This window comes from Parus major, chromosome 4, assembly GCF_001522545.3.
Source record: "Parus major isolate Abel chromosome 4, Parus_major1.1, whole genome shotgun sequence".
Taxonomy (NCBI): domain Eukaryota; kingdom Metazoa; phylum Chordata; class Aves; order Passeriformes; family Paridae; genus Parus; species Parus major.
In genome coordinates, this window is record NC_031771.1 from 21,913,310 (window position 1) to 21,932,586 (window position 19,277).

The 19,277-nt window shown below is 35.9% G+C and overlaps 1 protein-coding gene across 4 annotated transcripts in view; it reads left to right on the top strand.

Annotated features, from left to right (window-relative positions):
* AIMP1 (aminoacyl tRNA synthetase complex interacting multifunctional protein 1) overlaps window positions 1-19,277 on the top strand; it is a 31,803-nt gene that overhangs the window by 2,655 nt on the left and 9,871 nt on the right. For 2 of the 4 annotated variants that reach the window (XM_015623950.2, XM_015623949.2), the window contains exons 2-5: window positions 12,700-12,833; window positions 13,557-13,670; window positions 15,847-16,005; window positions 18,527-18,738. In XM_015623950.2, the coding sequence (XP_015479436.1) occupies window positions 12,725-12,833; window positions 13,557-13,670; window positions 15,847-16,005; window positions 18,527-18,738 (594 nt within the window). In that variant the 5' untranslated portion in view covers window positions 12,700-12,724. Of the gene's footprint in view, window positions 1-5,341; window positions 5,529-11,592; window positions 11,677-12,699; window positions 12,834-13,556; window positions 13,671-15,846; window positions 16,006-18,526; window positions 18,739-19,277 lie in introns of those variants that run through there. The other 2 variants (XM_015623948.3, XM_015623947.2) reach the window with 2 other exon arrangements.

Sequence of the window (19,277 nt, forward strand, 5' to 3'; positions counted from 1 at the left end):
GCTGTTAGATAGCCTGTCATGCTGGGGAAATCAAGGTTTATTTTTCATTTCCATGGTTACATTAGTATTAAACAACAGGGGGAGGAAAAAGGTCTCCAACGGCTTTTTTTTTCCTCCAGTGTGATGGAAGCCATTCTCACTCGTAATTTAATATAGTTTAAAAAAGATTTGGATACCTATCAAAGCAGCCTTCTGCTGTCTTTTTTTTCTATTAATATTTTGTAATATATAATTTTGTATTTATTTGTGTTTGGGGAAAAGTGCTTTCTTAAAAAAAAAAAATCCGTTAAGGAAAATCTTAAAGGGACTGCAGATCAGTAAGTCATCAGCTGAACAATTTTTTCTCTTGGAGGACAACAAACTGCAGTGCTGTCTGCATTATGATGTTAGAGGTCAATTAACTCAGAGTGAGTGTAAATTTAATTCATTGGTATTTCACTTCACAGGTGGTTTCTTTATCCTGCTTTCACACTTAACAAATCTTTGATGTCTATCATGTTGTCCCAAATAAAGACACTTGAATATGTGGAATTGTCACAGAAGGGCAGGTTTTACTGCATCGTTTTTTAAGTTAAAATAAATAAAATGAAACACAGGCATGTAAAGGAAAGAAATGTGATTGAGTTTGTAACACTGGTTGTAACAAAAAGACCTTAGCAGAAGAGGAGCAAAAGATCTTCTCATCTACTGTAACTTAATCACTTCTGACAGATGTTTGCCTAGCCTGTTTTTAAAACCTTGCAGTGATGGATATTCCACAGCCTCCAAAAGCAGCCTGTTCCGTCTATTACTCTTATTTGAAAGTTTTCCAAAACTTAAATCTTGCTTTCTTTTTCATGTCTGCATCAGACCTGGTGAACAGTTTAGTCCCATTCTCGTACCAACTTGCTTTGTCTTTGAAGAACAAGACCAGGTCTCCCATTTATCTTCTCTTCTGTAGACTAAACAACTGCACTTCTTTCAAGCTTTTTGATCTCCTTTGAAGTGTCTTGAAAAAGTTGAGAGACAGGAAAGGGAATCTGAACAAAGGCAAATCTCTGTGCCAGTTGTAGGGGGTCTTGAGTATGTATGAGTTCAACATGAGTATTGCTTGGGCAGCCTCTTGAGCAGCTGAGGCAGTTTACCTAAAATAAAATTTGGCTGGTCAGGCCATTCCTGACTTGCTTCTCCCTTATTCCATGCTGTCCCTCACACTTGCTTTCTAGAGAAATTAGAAGTTGAACTTATTTTCTTTAGGCTGGAGCACACAGGTGTGGCTGGATAATGGATTCCCAGGTGAAAAGTTGTTCTCTGTAGTTTTTGTGGTGTAGTTTTGTGTCAGTTGATTGTGTCAGTGCCTTTATGCTTTTTGAGCCATAAAATTTTCTAACGGTGAAGTCCATAACAAGCATGAAACATACTGAAAGAACGTATTTTCTTCCTGAAAATACAGCCCCTGTGGTTCCAGTCAGTTGAATAGATTTGATAGATGAAACAAGAGAAAGTGGTTGTTTAAGCATAATAAAAACGTGCTAGTTTGCTTAGGTTGCATGATGGCTCCAAATGTTTTGAGATTGTCACCATGTCCATTTGAGTAGTTCTAAACTTTCCAAACATCCATGTTTACATTTAAATAGGAAAAGTTCCTTGCCTGAGCATGCTCTGTGCTTCTAGCAGATGCTTTTAAGTTCAATACAGTTAGAAATTTCTGAGCAATTGTAACTGGTTTTAGGCATGGCAATCTCTGTCAGTCTTGATTACAAAGTTCAGTGTGCGAGATTCCTGTTATAGGGAACAGTTGCTTATGATGCAGACCTCTGGGCAAACTCAACCAGTGCCTCACCACCCTCAGTTCTTAAGTTCTTATGCCACTTTATATAAATTAACAGCCTAGAAACTGCTCTTTGACTTCCAGAACTGTAGAGAGAGAAGACTAGCATTCATATTAGAAAGCAACAGGTACTGTATTTAATCATCATTTGCTAAATGCCATTCATGTAGAACTCATTCTTTCCTCAGAATTCTGAAATGCTGACAGAGATTCTATTCTGGATTAGAGGAAAATTGAATTCCTGGCAGCTGGTAATGCATTAAACATCATCAAAAATTGCCTCAAGTTAGGACACGTCTTCTTGAGGTCATTTGTTTCAATCTTTTTGGCATAAAACTACACATTATGGAAGACTTCTATTTCCATTTCCTTCTCATCAGGAGCTTTCCCAACATAGCTGAGTACGAATTAATAGTGTAAAGCTTAGTCTGTGACTTCAGGGCCCTCTCTCAGAAACTATCCACGGCTATTGGATCTGATTTCTATCCCAGAGTGTTTCTCAGTTACAGTTTAATGTACAGCTTTGTAGTGGCGTCTTGTTTCAGACTCTCAAGATAAGTGGACAGATCATTTCAGCAGCTCATTTGTCCAGGGCAGCTGGGGACTGCTGTTCCCCCAGGAGTGCAGGGGCTGGTGCATGGCATGCGAGAGGCATTGCATTTGGCTTGCTGGCAGCTGCTCTGGAGGCAAGGCCCTAAGTTCACATCTGTGCTAGTCCTACTGTAAGGCTTGAAACCTTCTGTGTCAAGGGCTCTAATAATTGGTAACAGTCGCACACTAAGGAAGTCGCTGTTGCCAACTAGGATATGACACTGAATTGTACCCCAGGGAAATTAATCTTTTCTTAGGGGTTCAGTTATGCTTGCTGCATCACAGTGGGTAAGTGATTTCACATCCAAGTGACCCTCTATAAAATAATGCTTGTGATAAGAATGAGGCACACACAGATCTTTTATTTTCCTTTGCATTTTGCTGAAAACTTACCCACAAATTAGAACTTTTGAAGACATTAAACTGATATATGTCAGTTGAAAATAATTGTTTAAAAATGATTGGATATTTATGAGAAGGATTTGGAACACAGCAAAATTAGAGTTAGCTGACTTGTCTTAAAACTTCTTTTGTTTATAGTTTGAATCCATAAATGAAAAATGGCTATTCCCCAAAAGCTGTTTGGAGGATTCTTCTGTCAGAGACTATCAGTCTTAATAGCTGACATCAGGCCTCTCAACATCCAAGATGAGTGCACAGGGAGTTTGTTTGCTTTTGTGAATTTTTTTTTCCCCCACTGCGTAGATCAGCATTAAAAGAGAGGAAATAATTTTCATCCTAGAAGTCTTAAAAGCTGTGAACCCCAAGTGCTTTTCATTGCATACAACTACAAAGAAGTGGTAGATACTGCTGGCACGTGGTTTTGAAGTGACATGAAACTGCTTCTGGCTGCTGAGGATTAGTTGTCAGCCCACTTTAGATACAAAAGTTCATTTAGACTTTACATTCCACAGCTGAATAAATGATTTTCTCTGCACAGGGTTAGTTAGTATCTTTATAGGTTTTAATTAAAATATCATCCTATTCTATTATGTAAGTCAATTCAGCATTGGAAAGTAAAGTTATTTGTGATGTGTGGGGGAGGGGTTTTTTTTCTGTGTAAATAAGGTGCTGCAGTGTCAAAGTTCATCACTGCTCTTACCCTGAAAATTTTGTTTGACAGCTTTGTTGCTCCCCATTAAAAGATGTTTGACATTATTCTTGCATTGGTTACACACAGACATGCACACAAAGGTGCACATTTTCAGTTTTTCTTCAGATATTTGTTTGGCCCACATAAAGGACACCTAAAGTTTCTGCCTCAGTAAATACCAGCAGCTGCTAATGTGTCTGAAGTTAGAGGACAGTGATTCTTTCGAAATACATCTGCATGAAGTCTGCTCACTGCTTTTGTGAGTAAATAATGGTTATTTTTAACCATTATGGGTTTTAATTGAATGGTTAAATCCTTTTTTTCTTTAGCTGTGCTTCAAGATACTACTTTTACATGTAGAAAAGCTGATAATAATGTAAAAATAGTAAGTTTCAAAATTCTTTTTTAACACAGTAGGACTATGTAAGATAACTAGCAGACAGGTTTCAGATATTAAGAGCATTAGGAACTGAAATGGAGCGGTGGGGATCAATATTCCTGTGAACTACCTAACCAATACCATTATTTTGCAGACTATTGCAGACATAAAATACATTGTTTAATGATATTGTTATTCCCAAACTTCAAGTTTCTAAGGAAAAAATACTTTTGAAGTGTCTTAGCAGCTGAGGTTTTTGACAAGGGTTTTTTTCCTTACTGCTTTGACAGACTCAAAAGAAAAATACCATATTTTGAGAGATATTTTAAAAATATATCTTTGTTCTCAACTGCGACTTCTCTTAGGGAGAGAGTATAAACAGTTTTCTTTCTTTACCTTTCTGTAACTGCTGTACTTGCTTTAAATTAAGGAAGTAGTGTTAATGTTCACTTTTTTCAGGCTAAAGTTACAAAAATCAATAAAATGCCTAAGAAAATGTTCTACTTGGCATCAACAGGGAGATTTCAGTGCAGTTCTGATTCTTCTCTCTGATTTATGACTAGTTTACTCTGTAGTTACAACAGTAATCTAAAGCTTTCACTTTACTTTCCCAGTAAAACCCTAGAGGGTGAACCACAGTACAGATTCTTTGAGTTCCTGTGGCATATGCTGACCTTGCAGACTTGTCCAGATGCAGCTGAGCCCTCTTAAATTTCTGAATTTATAGGCATATGTGTCTGTCTGTAATTGTAAAGTTCATCACCTGTCAGGGAAGTTTTATGAGGGTACTTTGAGACGTGATTAGCAAATACTTTTTAATATATATATTTTTATTTGTATATACACACACATCTATATATAAACAGAAAAAATGCAACAAAATGAAAGAAAAACAAAATGAGCAAAAAACATTGTCAGTTTTTGATGTAAGCTTTCTGTTCCAAAGACCTGTATGTATTTTGGGTTTGGAAATCGGTAATTACAGTCAGAAATGAGGCAGTGTGTTGTGGGTGTTGCATCTTTTCCATCATGGGATTTATTTGGGGAATTTCTTGGTGCATGTGGTGATCATTTACTGAAAGCTTTTGATAGTATTATTAATATATTAATGCAGTGGGATTCGAAAGATAAACATTGCTGAGAAATACATAAGGCTGTCCAACTGTTTTGGCATATGAGCTGCTACTTAAACTGCAGCCTGGACTACAAAGCACAGCCAGATGAATCTCTACGGCACTTGCAGGGACCTGGCAGATGCAGTGGGTGTGGAACCTGGTGAGACTTCAGTCAAGAAGAAAAGAAATTACTTTCCTTGAGCTGTGTTGTGAGCCATCCTTGGTTATTCAATTACCAGGCAGATTGCTCAGATTAATAAATGAAGATGTAAATTTTGTTACAGACCACATCCAAATGCTTGACTGCTGTCCTAACCTGGACAGAACGCCTTAAGGGTGATCATGTCTCTGCCTTGTTTAGTCCTTGGAGTGTCTGCTCAGAGGTGGGAAAGAACACAAAGCTCATTCAGAATTGGACTGAGGCACGCATTAGTAGAAACTTCTCCCTGAACAGACGTTTAGCACAAGTTTACATCAGGGATGTGAAGGAAGCCGCAAGTATTCTTAACCTTTTGAGTGTTGCAGCTGGAGCATGTTAAGGTATGATGCAGTTAATAAATACAATGTGGCATCACCTAAAGTCTTGAAATGCAAATTGAATGAAATGCTAAAATGATTTTTACTTCTGACTGTTGAGTTTCTGATGATTTCTACCATATCAATCCAAGACATCCATTTTAACGCAAATTAGGCCAGTCAATTTCATGCTTCTACTGTATATGTTGTATTGTATGCCTTACTTCCTCATTCATTTCCTCGCATAGCTTTGATTTTTAACTGTCTTATTAATGCTATGACTTGCTTGTAACTTTGGTATATCATTCCCTTTCAAGGCAGACTTGTCTTCACGTTTAAAAATAGTACATTACTAAGTAACTTCTGTTTCCTCAAAATTGGTACCAGTGGATGGGCCTTTTGTTGTGTGACGTTCCATCAATTGTTTAAAAATCTCTTTCATGCTGCAGTGTTTTTCAGTACGAAAAAGTTCGGTTTTCTGTGTTTTTACTATTTACAGCCTTTCAAAATAGGGAGGGGTAGGCTCTTAGGACTACTAAAAGGACCTGTCTGCAGCTGGGATTGAGCCTGATTTATCTGGCAGCCAGAAGGGTTGGACTTTAGTCTCCAGAGCTAGCAAATCATTCCACAGAGCTGACATTCCTACTTGGATGGACTGTGTTAGACATTTTGGGTGTTTGAAAATCTGCAAAGCAGTTATTCTGACTTGTGAATTGAAATAATATACAGCAAATATGTGCAATTTTGCCTCCTGATTTGGTGCTTGGGAAATTCCTTTCAATTGTGACTACACGGAAGCTTATAGATAGGGAATACATAATGAATTGTATTTAAGAGCTAAAAGAACAAAAACAAAACAAGTTGTTTGACTGTTGACAGACCCAGTTACAGCAATCACAGTTTGGGGAGAAAGGAAGACGAGATCTGATGTCTTTCTGCAGTTATGAGTCTCTAAAGCTGTGCTGCCATACTTTGTAACACCCTCTTAGTATTGTAGGCTGTAATTAAATTTTGTTTATATTAAGAAAACATTCTTTTTTTAGAAAAACACCAGGGCAGTAGTTAAAATTTCATTTGATCTTTTATAGTGCCCAAATCTCTAATACCTGGCAGGGAATCACTGGTCTAGTACTGAGAGTCAAAAATCAGGTTCCATGATAATTCATTTGATAATTTCTAGGTTTAACTTCTTATACTGCAACCTACCAATACTGCACAAATTTTGAAAAAGAAAAAAACAGCAAACCAGTTGTGGTTTGGGTTTGGGGATTTAAGGGTTGTTTCGTTGATTTTGTTTTTACCTTTTTAATTTTTTTTCATGGGTTGTTTTTGTTCTTTTTGGGGGTGATTTTTGTTAGTATGTTTTATGTGTGTTTTGTTTTGTGGATTGTTTGGCTAGTTTTTTTTTTGTTTTTTTTGTTTAGTTTTGAATACTTACATGTGTTTGCTTAAGGTATTGGATAGTATTTTTAGATGTGTGAACTTTGTGCTGTTCAGGAAACATACATTCTTCCGATACAGAACTAACAATAAACTTAATTCTGAAAGAGAGATGAGCTGGTAGTTAAATCTTCACTGATATGTGCATGCCTCAAGTGTGCTTAAAATGGAAAATAAGTGTAGGTGCACTATGTCTTTTTTTTCCTCCATTATAGCAAGGAAACGATGGATTTGATAGTAATGCAATGCAGAAGTACCTAATACTTAAAATTATTTTGGTTTTTTTCTCAGCATTATATTGTTCAGTATTGATACCTTTGCCTATTTGTATATGGCTTTAAAAGGCACATTTTTTGAAACTGTTTGTGAACAGCTCCATATTTGACCTTTTTCTTGATCGAGGATTTTTTTTTTATTTGAGGATTTTTTTTTATTGAGGAATTATATATTCCCACACATAAAACTGTGGAAAACCTGCTTTTCCAATTTATAAATCTGATTATTTTCTGTCTGTTAAAGTCCGGAATCACATGATCTTTTGGAACTTAATTTCCTGAGAAGGGATATATGGGTATAAAAGCCATGATTGTGTTTTATAGTGCATAAAAGGTATAAAGCCAGTGAAATACCCAGCGTTTTGTGGTAGTGATGGGTGTAAGTGCACAAAACTTGCTAAATATATGTTATTTCCAGAATGTCCTAGCAACAGAACTGTTTAATTGAAAATTTGTAACAAAGTGTTTCAGACCATTGCTTCCCTAAGACAAATGGGGAACTGCTGATTTTCTTTGCATTACTTTGAGTGAGTTACTTGGGGATGACCAAGTCAAAACTAAGATTAGATCTCTAAACTAATTAATTGTAGCTCTCCTGTGTTTTGGCTTGGATTATTTTTTTATATGGTTTAAATTTTCAGAGGTTTGAAAGCTAGACCTTAAATTTTTCTACCAAAAATGTGAAATCATCAAATCAGGTATTCTAAATCTTAGTCAAAGATGTTGACAAGATCAGGCCTAGAACAGTTTATCAAAGTTAAGAGAAACCTTTAAGAAAGGATTGATTTATAAAGCATGGATCTCAGTTCTCCAAGATGAGAAAAGGTGAGATGAGTTACAACAGTTGCCCAGTTTCAGTGATACTTTGGTTCAGCCAAATAAAACATATTTCCGATCTGCTTTCTTCTGTTTTGATCTGCTAACTGTTGTTCCTTACCTTGCAGAATAAAAAGGTGTGATGTGAGATCCTCAAATCTGGTTCCCTGTATCCTCATAGCTCATAGAAGTGCAAAGCACAGGAGAGCAGAATCTGGCAAACAGCTGGCACATTCTGATTATGGGTTTTTGTAAGATTGTCTGCCAGAAAGGACCATAGTCAGAAAAGATGCTCAGATAGGAGGCTTTGAACACACTTCTTGCAGAAACAAAGTGATTGTTTGTACTTGGTCTTTTGCAGAAAGTAGAGTACTTTGCTATAGAAGTTGGCCACATTCCTACAAAGGAAGAAAAAAAAAGTTTACTTTGAGATCTGCTTAGGATTTAAGACCAAAAGCTTAGGAAGAGGAATTAGCATCAAGTACTTTAATACAGTTTAAATTATTGAGCTTTAATTAGCATTGGAGAAATTACCTTTGTGGTGTTGATAACTTTTAGAATAAGCCACTGGTTCTATTTAATTTGAACGGACCTTCTCAGTTGAAAAGCCAGAATGTGTCTTTGCAGATTATTTATTTTTTTCTTCTAATGAGAAAAGGAAATCTTAGGTCTTGCCTGGCAGTCACTCATTAACATACCATAAACATATGCCTCACAGAGAGCACCACCTCGGCCACTGTGTGGTTGTTACCTGCTCTTTGCTAAAGACAAATAGAATTAGCTTTCCTGTTGGAAGACTTGATTCCTCCATGGCAAGCACAGAGCAAAGAGCAGCGATGGGTGAGAGCAAAGCTCCATGCAGAGGAGAATGCTGTCCAGCTGTGGTGGGCTGTCAAAGTTTACCCTCTTATTGTGAAGGGATTAACATGGATGTGGGAGAGGAAGAGAAAAGAAGGAGGCACTTGTGGTTAGATCTCCTGCAGTTGTAATCTTACTTTGTGTGTTGATACTAGCAAAGCAGTGCAAGCAAAAGCCGAGAGCTTCAAAGACCTGAGCTTTTTAAAGTTTCCAGCTGGAATAAGGAATGCTCAGAGCTAATTGTTTTAGGCTTTAGGAGTCAGTTATTTTCCAGTTTCAGGTGTTGCTTTTTATTTTGCTTGTTTGTTTGTGGTTTTGTTTTTTCTGTTTAATAGTTGCTTTTCCAATACTGGAAAGTAATTGTTCCATATTCAGACTATGTATAGATTCCAAAACTAATTTTAGAGTTTTAAGTTTTAAATTTTGTCATTAATTTTATGGGGATTTTGGCTTTTTCTTGCTTTTAACAAGTAACGAGTAAGCTACAACCAGGTTTACGTTTTTAGTGTCTTTTGTGTGTTCAGTTTTTGATCTGGATATATTCTAAGGTTGAGGCCAATGTTGATAAAGTATTTGTAAAAGATGTTAAAATTTGGAGGTAATTTGTACTATATGAGAAGTCTTGATTTTTTATTATAGAGAGTTTGCCACTTTGGGGACACTTCTGCACTACTTGTTTTTGAGCAACAAAGTAAGAGAGTGCCTGTTTTCTCCTGTGAGGGTACTGTAGCTACTTAGAAGATGGCAGCAGGCAGCGTTTTCAGTTTAAAAAGAGATGGGCAACTCTCTTAATCAGCAGGTAGAATGAAGAGAAATTAAAGAGCTCTCATGTGTTGATGTGTAATCTAATGAATAACTGTACAGCTTGAATCTTTCATTTCAAGACTGAATTTCATTAAATGGAGCAAATGTGTTTTGGAGCGGTTCTGAGTGTCTTGCAAATAACAGCAATCCCCAGAGTTCTGAGATAAAACAGTTTCCTTTAGCTAAGGAAGCAGGAGGACTTCAGGAGGACTTTTCCTGAATGTCTGAATGTAACTATGTCATACCTGTTTTTCCAAACAAGGGAAAGGAGCTTGTTAGGCACAATTGGATGAAGTGACTTTACTTTTAGTTGCTCTTGGGGATATTTTCTCCTAAACAGGTTAGAATGTATCTGCAATGAGTTCCGATCTGGTTTTTAAGCTGTATTATTTCTGATTTTCTTTCCAGTTATTATCACCAATAACAGTTGGTTGTTTTAGAATTTTTTTGTGTTAGGGTGACAGGATAGTAGAGGGCAAAGAAAATAGGGTAAAGGTTAAAAAAATAAAGACTGTAACCTTTGATTGTTGCAGTTCTCGTATTTTTAATGAGTTTTGTATTCTATAATAGAGGGTGGATCTTTTTTTCCTTAATGTGGATTTTTTGGATACAGTTTTATTACTGCTGTATAGGTTCCTGTGCTTGTTCTTGCAGCAGTTCACTTCAGCCTGTTGCCTTTTTATATTAGCATCGGAAATACCTATTCCTTTGTGTTATTGTTACAATACTAGCCTTACAGAAATTTATTGGACAAATGGGAAAATTTTAATCATGTAACTTCATTTCCAGATCTTCAGTTCATTAGCCAACTTGGCTAAAATCTATAAAATGTACCAATTCTATTCACTTTGAAGTTTTAGTAGCATTTCTGTTATTGGCAAAGTTTCCACTGTTAATACTGTGTTCCCCTGAGAGAATTTGTAGCTTGCAAGAAATCTTACTGGTATGCAGACAGTAATATCTCAGGCTTTGTATTATGCTGTGTTGTGCCATAATAGTTTTATGTCTGTTTCCATTTGACATCTTAATTAGTAACTTACTGGAATCGCTGTTTTCCTTTCTGAAACTCTGTTTTCAGTCTGCCCATGAAAACAAAATTATTTTTTGTTAGCAGACATTAATTTGAATATAAAAATTAATTTAGTTGTCCTGGAGAGATTTTTCTGCTCTTTGCTCCAAGAGAGTTTTTTTCTTTTAAAAGAAAACTCTAGTGTGGGTGAGTGGAAGGTGTGATGGCCATAATATTCCTATCTTTAAGTGAGACAGTGTATTTAAAATAGACTTTGATTGTATTGCATTGCAAAGAAGGCAAGATGTTGGCTCATGCATCATGTTTGCAAGATACCCCATGCTTCATCTGACTACTACATCTCTCTCTGGCTTTGTGAATTTTGCTTTGGGACCTTTTAAATACACTATTCCTTTAAAATATACTATTCCTGAATAATTGCAGTTCGTTTTCTGAGGTTTTTTTTACTATTAATTTTTAAAAATTTATTTAAATATATTCCTGTAAAGATTTGAGTTATTTATAACATAAGATCAGATATAAAATGTGTGTTGGTTTTTAGAGTGCAGCAGAGGCAGTATGTTAACCCTGGCATGAGTGTGATTGTAGCTGCTCACCTTTCAGTAATTTCTAACCTTTTTTATCTTCAGCATGACTTTTGTTGCATATCCCAAAAGGAAACATTTGTATGTAAAAAACAGATTTAGATCATAGTGTTACAATAATAGTCTTGGAATAAAATAGGAAGTTTTCTGCCAATTTGATAAGAGAATAGGCATTTTTGGATTTTGATAAAGTTGAGGAGCCAATACATGTGCCTGGATTGCCATTTTCTTACCAATTCTTTCATTTGTTGCAGTTCATGGACAAATTCACAGGAATTAAATCACCTCACAGGAATTAAATCACCATTGCTTGTAAAGATCTTCCCACCTGTAACCAGTTTTCTTGATTTACAGATGCAGCAGCTGTTAGTACAGATTCTTTCCTTATTTAGGTACTGGGTGGGAAGGAAAAAGCACTGTCTGCTGGAGATATGAGTGATTGTAACTGTTTTTCAGCATTCTGTTGCCACTGTTTGAGCTCTTGTGTTTAGATACAAATATCACTCAGAAGGAGGGTAGGCCAGATTTGGTAGCTTTCAAAAAACAAAGGGTGTACACAAAGCATAGTTGCTTTGTGGAACATTAGTGAAACATTAGTAAATTATGAATACTGTAAAAGAGAGTTAGACATCATTTATTTATGCTTTTTGCTGGTCTATTGTGTTGCCTGCTTCTTTGTTTTCTGTCTGCTTCTTTGTTTTCTGTGTGCTGGCCCTTCCATTTCAGTGGATGCAAAATTGAACAATCAGAATTGGTGCTAAAATAACTCTGAAGGTCTAAGCCTGAAATAAAGGTTGTTTTTATCTGAGATAACTAAAAATACTCATTGAGTATTAAAAGTAAAACAACAGTAAATTCTTAATATATGCACAAGCACAACGTATTCAGTATATTCTGAATAAATGTATCAGAAACGTTTGGAAACTTTGTGGGATGAGTCCATTTTCTTAGTCTCAATGAAATTTGATATACACTCAATATATATATATATTTTTTTTTTTTTAGTTAAGCCCAGGATACAGTATTTTCCTGTCCACTCTTTTCCCTTTTATTTCCTTTCTCATCCCACCCACCCCCCACATGTATTCATACCTTTCTTTCTGAGAAGCTAGATTTTTTTTCTTTTTCTGTTTCATGAAGGAGGAACACATTTTCAGCAGCTGGGAAGAAAAATAGCTTTTCTTCCAAAATGCTTGAAAGCAGCTGTCAAACATCAGATTTTGTTTAACATTGCATTTTGTTTGGGCTTTGCTTTAGGAGGTGAGAGCCCAGCTTTCACTTAGCAAATTTTCTTATTCAGCAACTGATTTGAGAACTGCTTGATGTGGTAAGAGATAATAGTGTTACTGCATTGAGAAGTCATTAATTTTAGGCTGTTTTTTGTCTAGGTTTTTACCCCGTTTTTTGGTAAAGATGGCAGCCAACAATGCAGTGCTGAACAGACTGGAGCAGAAGGGTGCAGAGGCTGATCAAGTTATTGAGTACCTCAAGCAACAAGTTGCCTTGCTCAAGGAAAAAGCCAGTAAGGATTTACCTATTTTATACTAAACCTGTTAACCAGATGGAAAACAGTAAATGCACATAGGAGAAAATGAGAATATTTGGTGCTGTCAGCCTTTAAAGCATGTTTTGAGTTTTCCAAGATAAACCTTGTAATAGCAGCACCACTTCAGTGGTGGGGGGTTTGTTTTGTTTTGTTTTGTTTTTTGAAGCTGCTTTTTCTGAAATAGGAGAGGTATGGATGTGGAAGAATTAATACACAAATTACAGAAATTTGATAAGATATGATTCTGTTTGAAGGGACTGAGGGAGCTGGAAAGAATATGAGACTACACCTTATCCTGAATTTATTAGTGTTTTCTTCACAACTATGGCATTCTCTCAAGAGTGTCATATCTTCAGCTTTGATATTTTGTACTTAACTGTATCAGTGAATAAAGGTGTTCTGTATTACAAACATCATCAAGGTTTTTCTGTAGGTTACTTGGAGTTTTTTCTTGTGATCCTGTGTAGGGGACTGAGAAGATAGTATACTGAGAGGCAAATTGAATATGTATGTATTGTAAAAGGGCTATTTCAATAATAAAGAAAATAATTCCTAAGTATTTCTGATTATATATTCCTTGAAAGTTTTTGTGCTGTTTGGGTCACCATGTTTAACTTTTCTTTAAAAACAAACCTCTGTGTCCAAAGTGATGAATGATAGTTACTGAACCTGGTTTTTTTTTTAATGTGTCAACTCTAGTCTTGCAAGCATCTCTCCGAGAAGAGAAGAAGCTCCGTGTAGAAAATGCTAAACTGAAGAAAGAAATTGAAGGGCTGAAACAGGAACTGATTCAGGCTGAAATTCGAAATGGAGGTAGGGGAAAAAAGTTCTATTCTCATACAACATAGATGTAGTTAGCACCAAACAATTCTTGATTTTTATTGTTCTGTTTGTGACTATGGTATTAAAAATTCTGGATTTTCCCTGGTTCCATGCCTATGACAAGTTATTTGATTGCAACATTTTAATAAGCTGCAGGCCTGACAGATCCATATACTAAACTTAATCAGACATGGAACTAGTTCTTTGTATTTTTTTGTTCAGTGCCTTTCATAATAAGCCGTGAACCGCACTGATGACAATGACTCCTTGTGATGCTTTAGAAATTGCTGCATGTCGAACTCTTCTTGCTACTTTGAGTATTTAATCTAGCGTGACTGAAAAATCACTATGGAAAAAGCAAGCCATGGTGCAAAGTACAGATGGTCAGGGACTTGCTAGGAAGGCTGTGGTAATGTAAATTTAGAAACAATGTGTTCTGAATTTATGATTCCATGCTTTAGACCAGCCTTCCATTGGACTTCTTTCTTTGCTCTCCTCTATGTAGCTCTGTTCGGCTTGTACCATCATTAGGTACTTCATATTAAAAAAGAGAAGAGGAAAAAAACCCCAAAACTGAAGTGTTTCAGATACACTGTGTTGTCTTTTAAAATTAGTGCAAAAAAAGCCTCTCCTGCACTCAACAGTTATCGCTATTAATCCATGCTATCAGTTTTGTCAATTGTTTAGGATAGTATTCAGTGTATCTGATGCTAGCATTTAACTGTACTGAATGTGTTACTGCTATAAAAGCACATTGAGTCTTCAAATGTGTTGTGAATACAGAGAATTCTTTTTTCTCCTTTGGACACCAACAAAGCCTTTTCACGTACTAAACCAAACCATTAGTTATATTTCTCTGTTGTCTGTTAGTCCACAGCAGTAGGATATTTCACAGAATTTGTTGTGCTTGAGAGAGGTCTCAAGGTATATTGGTCCAAGATGGCAAAGGAAATAGTTGTTGTGCATCTTCCTTTAGTTATCTTACTTAGTTAATCTAAGTGGTAGTAGGACTAATTTCAGATCTTTTCTTTTGAAGGAAATAGACTTTTGTTAGCTTTAAAAGGACTAAGTAGTTGAGTACAGAAATTAGATGGACATGGAAGATCAAAAATATCACAAGATATTTTTTCAAAAACCTGAGAAACAAAGACTTTCCCCAACAAGCAAGCAAGTAGTTGTTGATACAAAAAAAATCATACTGAAATTAATTTAGAAAGTTGTTTATAAGAATATAATTTGTGCAAATCACTTCCATGTTGAAGAGGATAGGCATCAACTAACAAAGTGTAGTTCTTCAAGAAATTTAGTGAATATCTGAAATGCAAAACAAAACATTTATGCAGAATGGAGAATTCTGTAATGGTGAGAGCAGAAGGATTTATCTGTTGTTAATGATAAAACAGCCTGGTTTGAAAGGAACTTCAAAAGATCATCTCATCTATCCTTTCTTGGGAAAGGGAGCCTTGATGATACTGTCTAGAGCACTGATGATGCTTACTCAGTGCAATTATTTGGTTAAAAGCCTTGATGAGATTCTTGAAGAGCAGAAATGTAGAAGAGAGGTGATTCTTATACTTTCATCTGGTAAGATTGATAGTTCAATGTCCAGAATTCTGTTATCAGCAGTTAAAAATAGCTGTTGAAGGTAATGTGGAGAATTCAGGGAAAGGAAGTGAGAAATCAGCAGATCATGTCATTATTATTTATTCAGGCTCAGTTTGTTAATTGTAAGAGTTGAGGGATGATCTGAATACACTATAAAAATGGTTTTGTGCATAACTCATTTATGGAATAGTCTCCAATGTGACAAGAGCTAGTAGCTATGAACTGAAACTAAACAAGTGAGAAATGCAGCATTGGTAGAAAAAAATAACTAGATGTTGAAATCAACTACAAAAAGAGATGTTGTTGGCTTATATATTTTATTGTATTTAGCACTTTTTTGCATTTAAAAAATGTGTAGTCAAACACTTTGTTTTAATTGATCTTAATAATCATATATAGATTGAGTTCTGAAATGTGTTTTGTGATGTGGTTCACTACTCAGCAGTTGTGGCTTAGTATATTAAGCAAAATTTTTGGTTCTTTTTCATTTATGTTGTACACTTAAAAATGTCAGTGTTCAAAGTTCTGGTACTGCCTCTAACTTTTGTGGTTTTGGTTTTAGTAAAGCAGGTTGCAGTTCCTCCTGGTACAGCCCTTTCTACAGCTTCATTTTCAGAGGATGTTCCACAACCTACAGCAGTTACAGCATCTTCTGGTTCCAAAGATCAAATTAAAGGTGAAGATGAAGAAAAGAAAAAGAAGGAAAAAGTAGAAAAAAAAGGTACTTCACTTTTCTTATCTCTGATAGACAGTTGAGGTATTTAATTTATGCAAGTGCTTGTGCATGATTTTGAGCACAAAAATAAAAAGCTTTTATACAGCTACAGTGAGGAAGAGTCATGTGCTAGCTCATCAATCTTTAAAGTACCTGAAGCTAATGAAGGCTGTCAGGTAAGCTGCAGATTCTTCCTTGCATGGGATACATGCCAAATTCTGTTAAATGTGACTTCACTTCCTCATTTAAAAAATCACCACCAACAAAAATCAAGGCAGGTCTGTTGGACACCTGTACTTTTGTGCAAGAGTATCTTGTAAATTAAACCTATGTTTTGCCATCATTCTCTTATGCAGATTATTGTTAATCTGCTATGATTAGACTTGCACAGTTTTTCAGAATTTGAATAATCTGATAGTGCACCGTCTCTCTTATTTTTCTGGTGAGCTGTACAGAGACTTATAAGTTGTTTTATATTTTTTATGTATTTCAGCCTTTGACACATTAATATTCCACAGAGCTGTAAATACAAAATCAGAGGCCAGATGTCCTATCAGGCAATTAAATTTTTCCCTCAAGTATTCAATGGCTACAGAGCAAGTATTCAGTTGGTATGGGAAAATGAAACTTTTTATATATGATGAGGGGAAGTACAATACAAGTAGCTTAAATTCAGTCAGTCAAACACAGATCACAGAATATTCTGAGTTGAAAGGGACCCTCAAGGATCATCAAGTCCACCTCTTAAGTGAATGGCTCATACAGGGGTTGAACTCACAAATTTGGTGTTACTAGCACCATGCTCTGACCAACTCAGCTCATCTCATATGGAAAGCAGTGTTAGACTTTTGCTGTTTGCTGAAACATAGCACAAACGTTGAATAGTAGCCATGCACAGGCTATTTCTGTGGAGATCAGCATCTGTTGAAGGTATTGCATTTAACAGTTGAAGCAATCAATACGTAAAATTTGTTTTTAAGTCTAGAAATTGGTGAGATGATGGACTATCTCAAATCACTTTGCTTTCTGTCACCTATGTCATCTCTGTCCTCTCTGGTTATTCTCTTATTTGTTCTACTTCTTTCAAACCTCATCTGTGTGATTTCTCTGGATGTTGTTACTGGACTGACTCCAACACTGGCCAGAGGAATGCATTTTTCTCCTTAGCCTGTGGCATTGAAATGGGTATTTTCCATCTATCTGTGTATGTACACACCATGTACACATTTGCTGTGTTCTCTTTTGAGAAAAGACTTAATTTCTCTTGTAGGGGAATGTCATGGAGATCAGTGTGGAATTATACCAAGGATAAACTTAGCACATCTTTCAACTAATCATAGCTATTACATGTTAGCTGTTTAGATTGGGATTTTTTTTCCAGTTTATTTTACATTATTCTATATACGATTGAGTTTATTAATTAAATTATCAGTTACATTAAAAAACCCAGGTCATAATCACTACAGCATTTCATTCATCATAAATGAACAAATATTTTTGAAGGGCTGTTGCATACATTAAAAATTATTGAATTAAAAAAATATTGCCTTTTTATTATTGAATGTATCATTTAATTTCAGGCCTGAAATTAAATTGTGAAGAATGAGATCAAGTTGCATATTGTGTCCACTTTTCCTTTTTTGCTCCCTTAAGAAGGGAGTTTAGCTTACATTAATATGTAAGTTATCTTGGATGAAAGAATAACAGAATATGCTTATTTAAAGTAAACACATCTTAGACTTTTTTAATCTCCCAGAGATTATAGCTGTTGAACAGCTCTTGAACGTTTCCTAAACAGCAGTCTTATCTACAAACTGGATGTAACTTCCTCTTGTTGAAATAATATTGCATATTTTATGATTCTATGCCTTAAATAAGCAGCTGAGTATGGGGAGTGTTGCTTCACTGTTGTTTTATACTACTATACAAGTATACATACAGTTTGTATGTGTGATGATCATGGGGTAAAGACACCACACCAGGGGAATCTGGTCAGCCATGAGCCTTTTCATGCAGTGTTGTGTTTGGGAAGTGCAGAATGTTGGCTAAGGTCATCTTGAAGGGTTGCATTGCTGCTGTGACAGTGCAGTTGCAGTGACTTCACAGCTCCTGACTGTGTACAGCGCTGATTAACACTCCTAACCTGATGGAATGTGATTCCCTACTTTTGTTTTGCTGGTGAAACACCATGGCAAGGCTTACTGGTAATTGCTAATTACTCAAATGAGATGATCAGGCTTATTGATGTGGCCTTTGTCAGAGTATGTCTGTCACATGTTGCGCTTAAGTTCAGGGCGACTTTACAAACAGGAGGTGGTAATTAGTTGAGACAATGATGTAAATTGAAGTGCATATGATGATTCACCACTGGAAACTGGTAACAGAGGTGCTAACTCTTTTCTTTCATGTTTTGCACAGAATTTATGCTTGTTTCTGAGACTGTAGCTTGCTTTTCCCTTGCAGTAGTCATATACACTAGTTGTGCTTTTTATAATGTTTATTTCATGAGCAAGATATTCTCTAATAGGTGAAAAGAAGGAGAAGAAACAGCAGCCAGCTGCTGGGAGTAGCGATGCAAAACCTGTAGATGTTTCTCGTCTGGATCTTCGTGTTGGCTGCATTATTACTGCTGAAAAGCATCCAGATGCAGACACTCTGTATGTTGAACAAGTGGATGTTGGTGAAGCAAGCCCAAGGACTGTTGTCAGCGGTTTAGTGAAACATGTTCCTCTGGATAAGGTATTGACAAAATTATTTACTGATAACTTTTCCTTTCCTAAAGTATCTTAAGGCATTCATCTGTTTATAGGATATGTTTTTATTCTGCTAAAAGATTTGTAAAGTCATGAAAACAAAAATAAAATGCAGATGGAAGTAATGCTTAACAACATTTGCCAGATACCAGAGAAGTACCCTTACCCCAAATCAGTTTCTGATGGCAGTGCTTCTATCCTGGGATCTTATTCCAATTCCCCTGCCATCAGTACACATTGGACTCCTAAATTAAACAGATGTTACTCTTTGTTTAGGTTTCCTAATATGTAGTAGAGAAATCATAGTAACTTTTTTGGTATGATCCAAACTTTTGAAACTCTTGCCTTCCAATTCTTTTTTTATAGCTTGTTGAATTATTTGGCATGAAGTAAAGCAGAGAGCATGTAAATTCAACTTAGCTGGCAATGAACAATTTAAACAACAATGGAATACAAAATGCATATTTTTACTTCCTTGTGCAGAATAGAATCTGTATCTGTGGTTTTTTTAGTTGATACACTTTG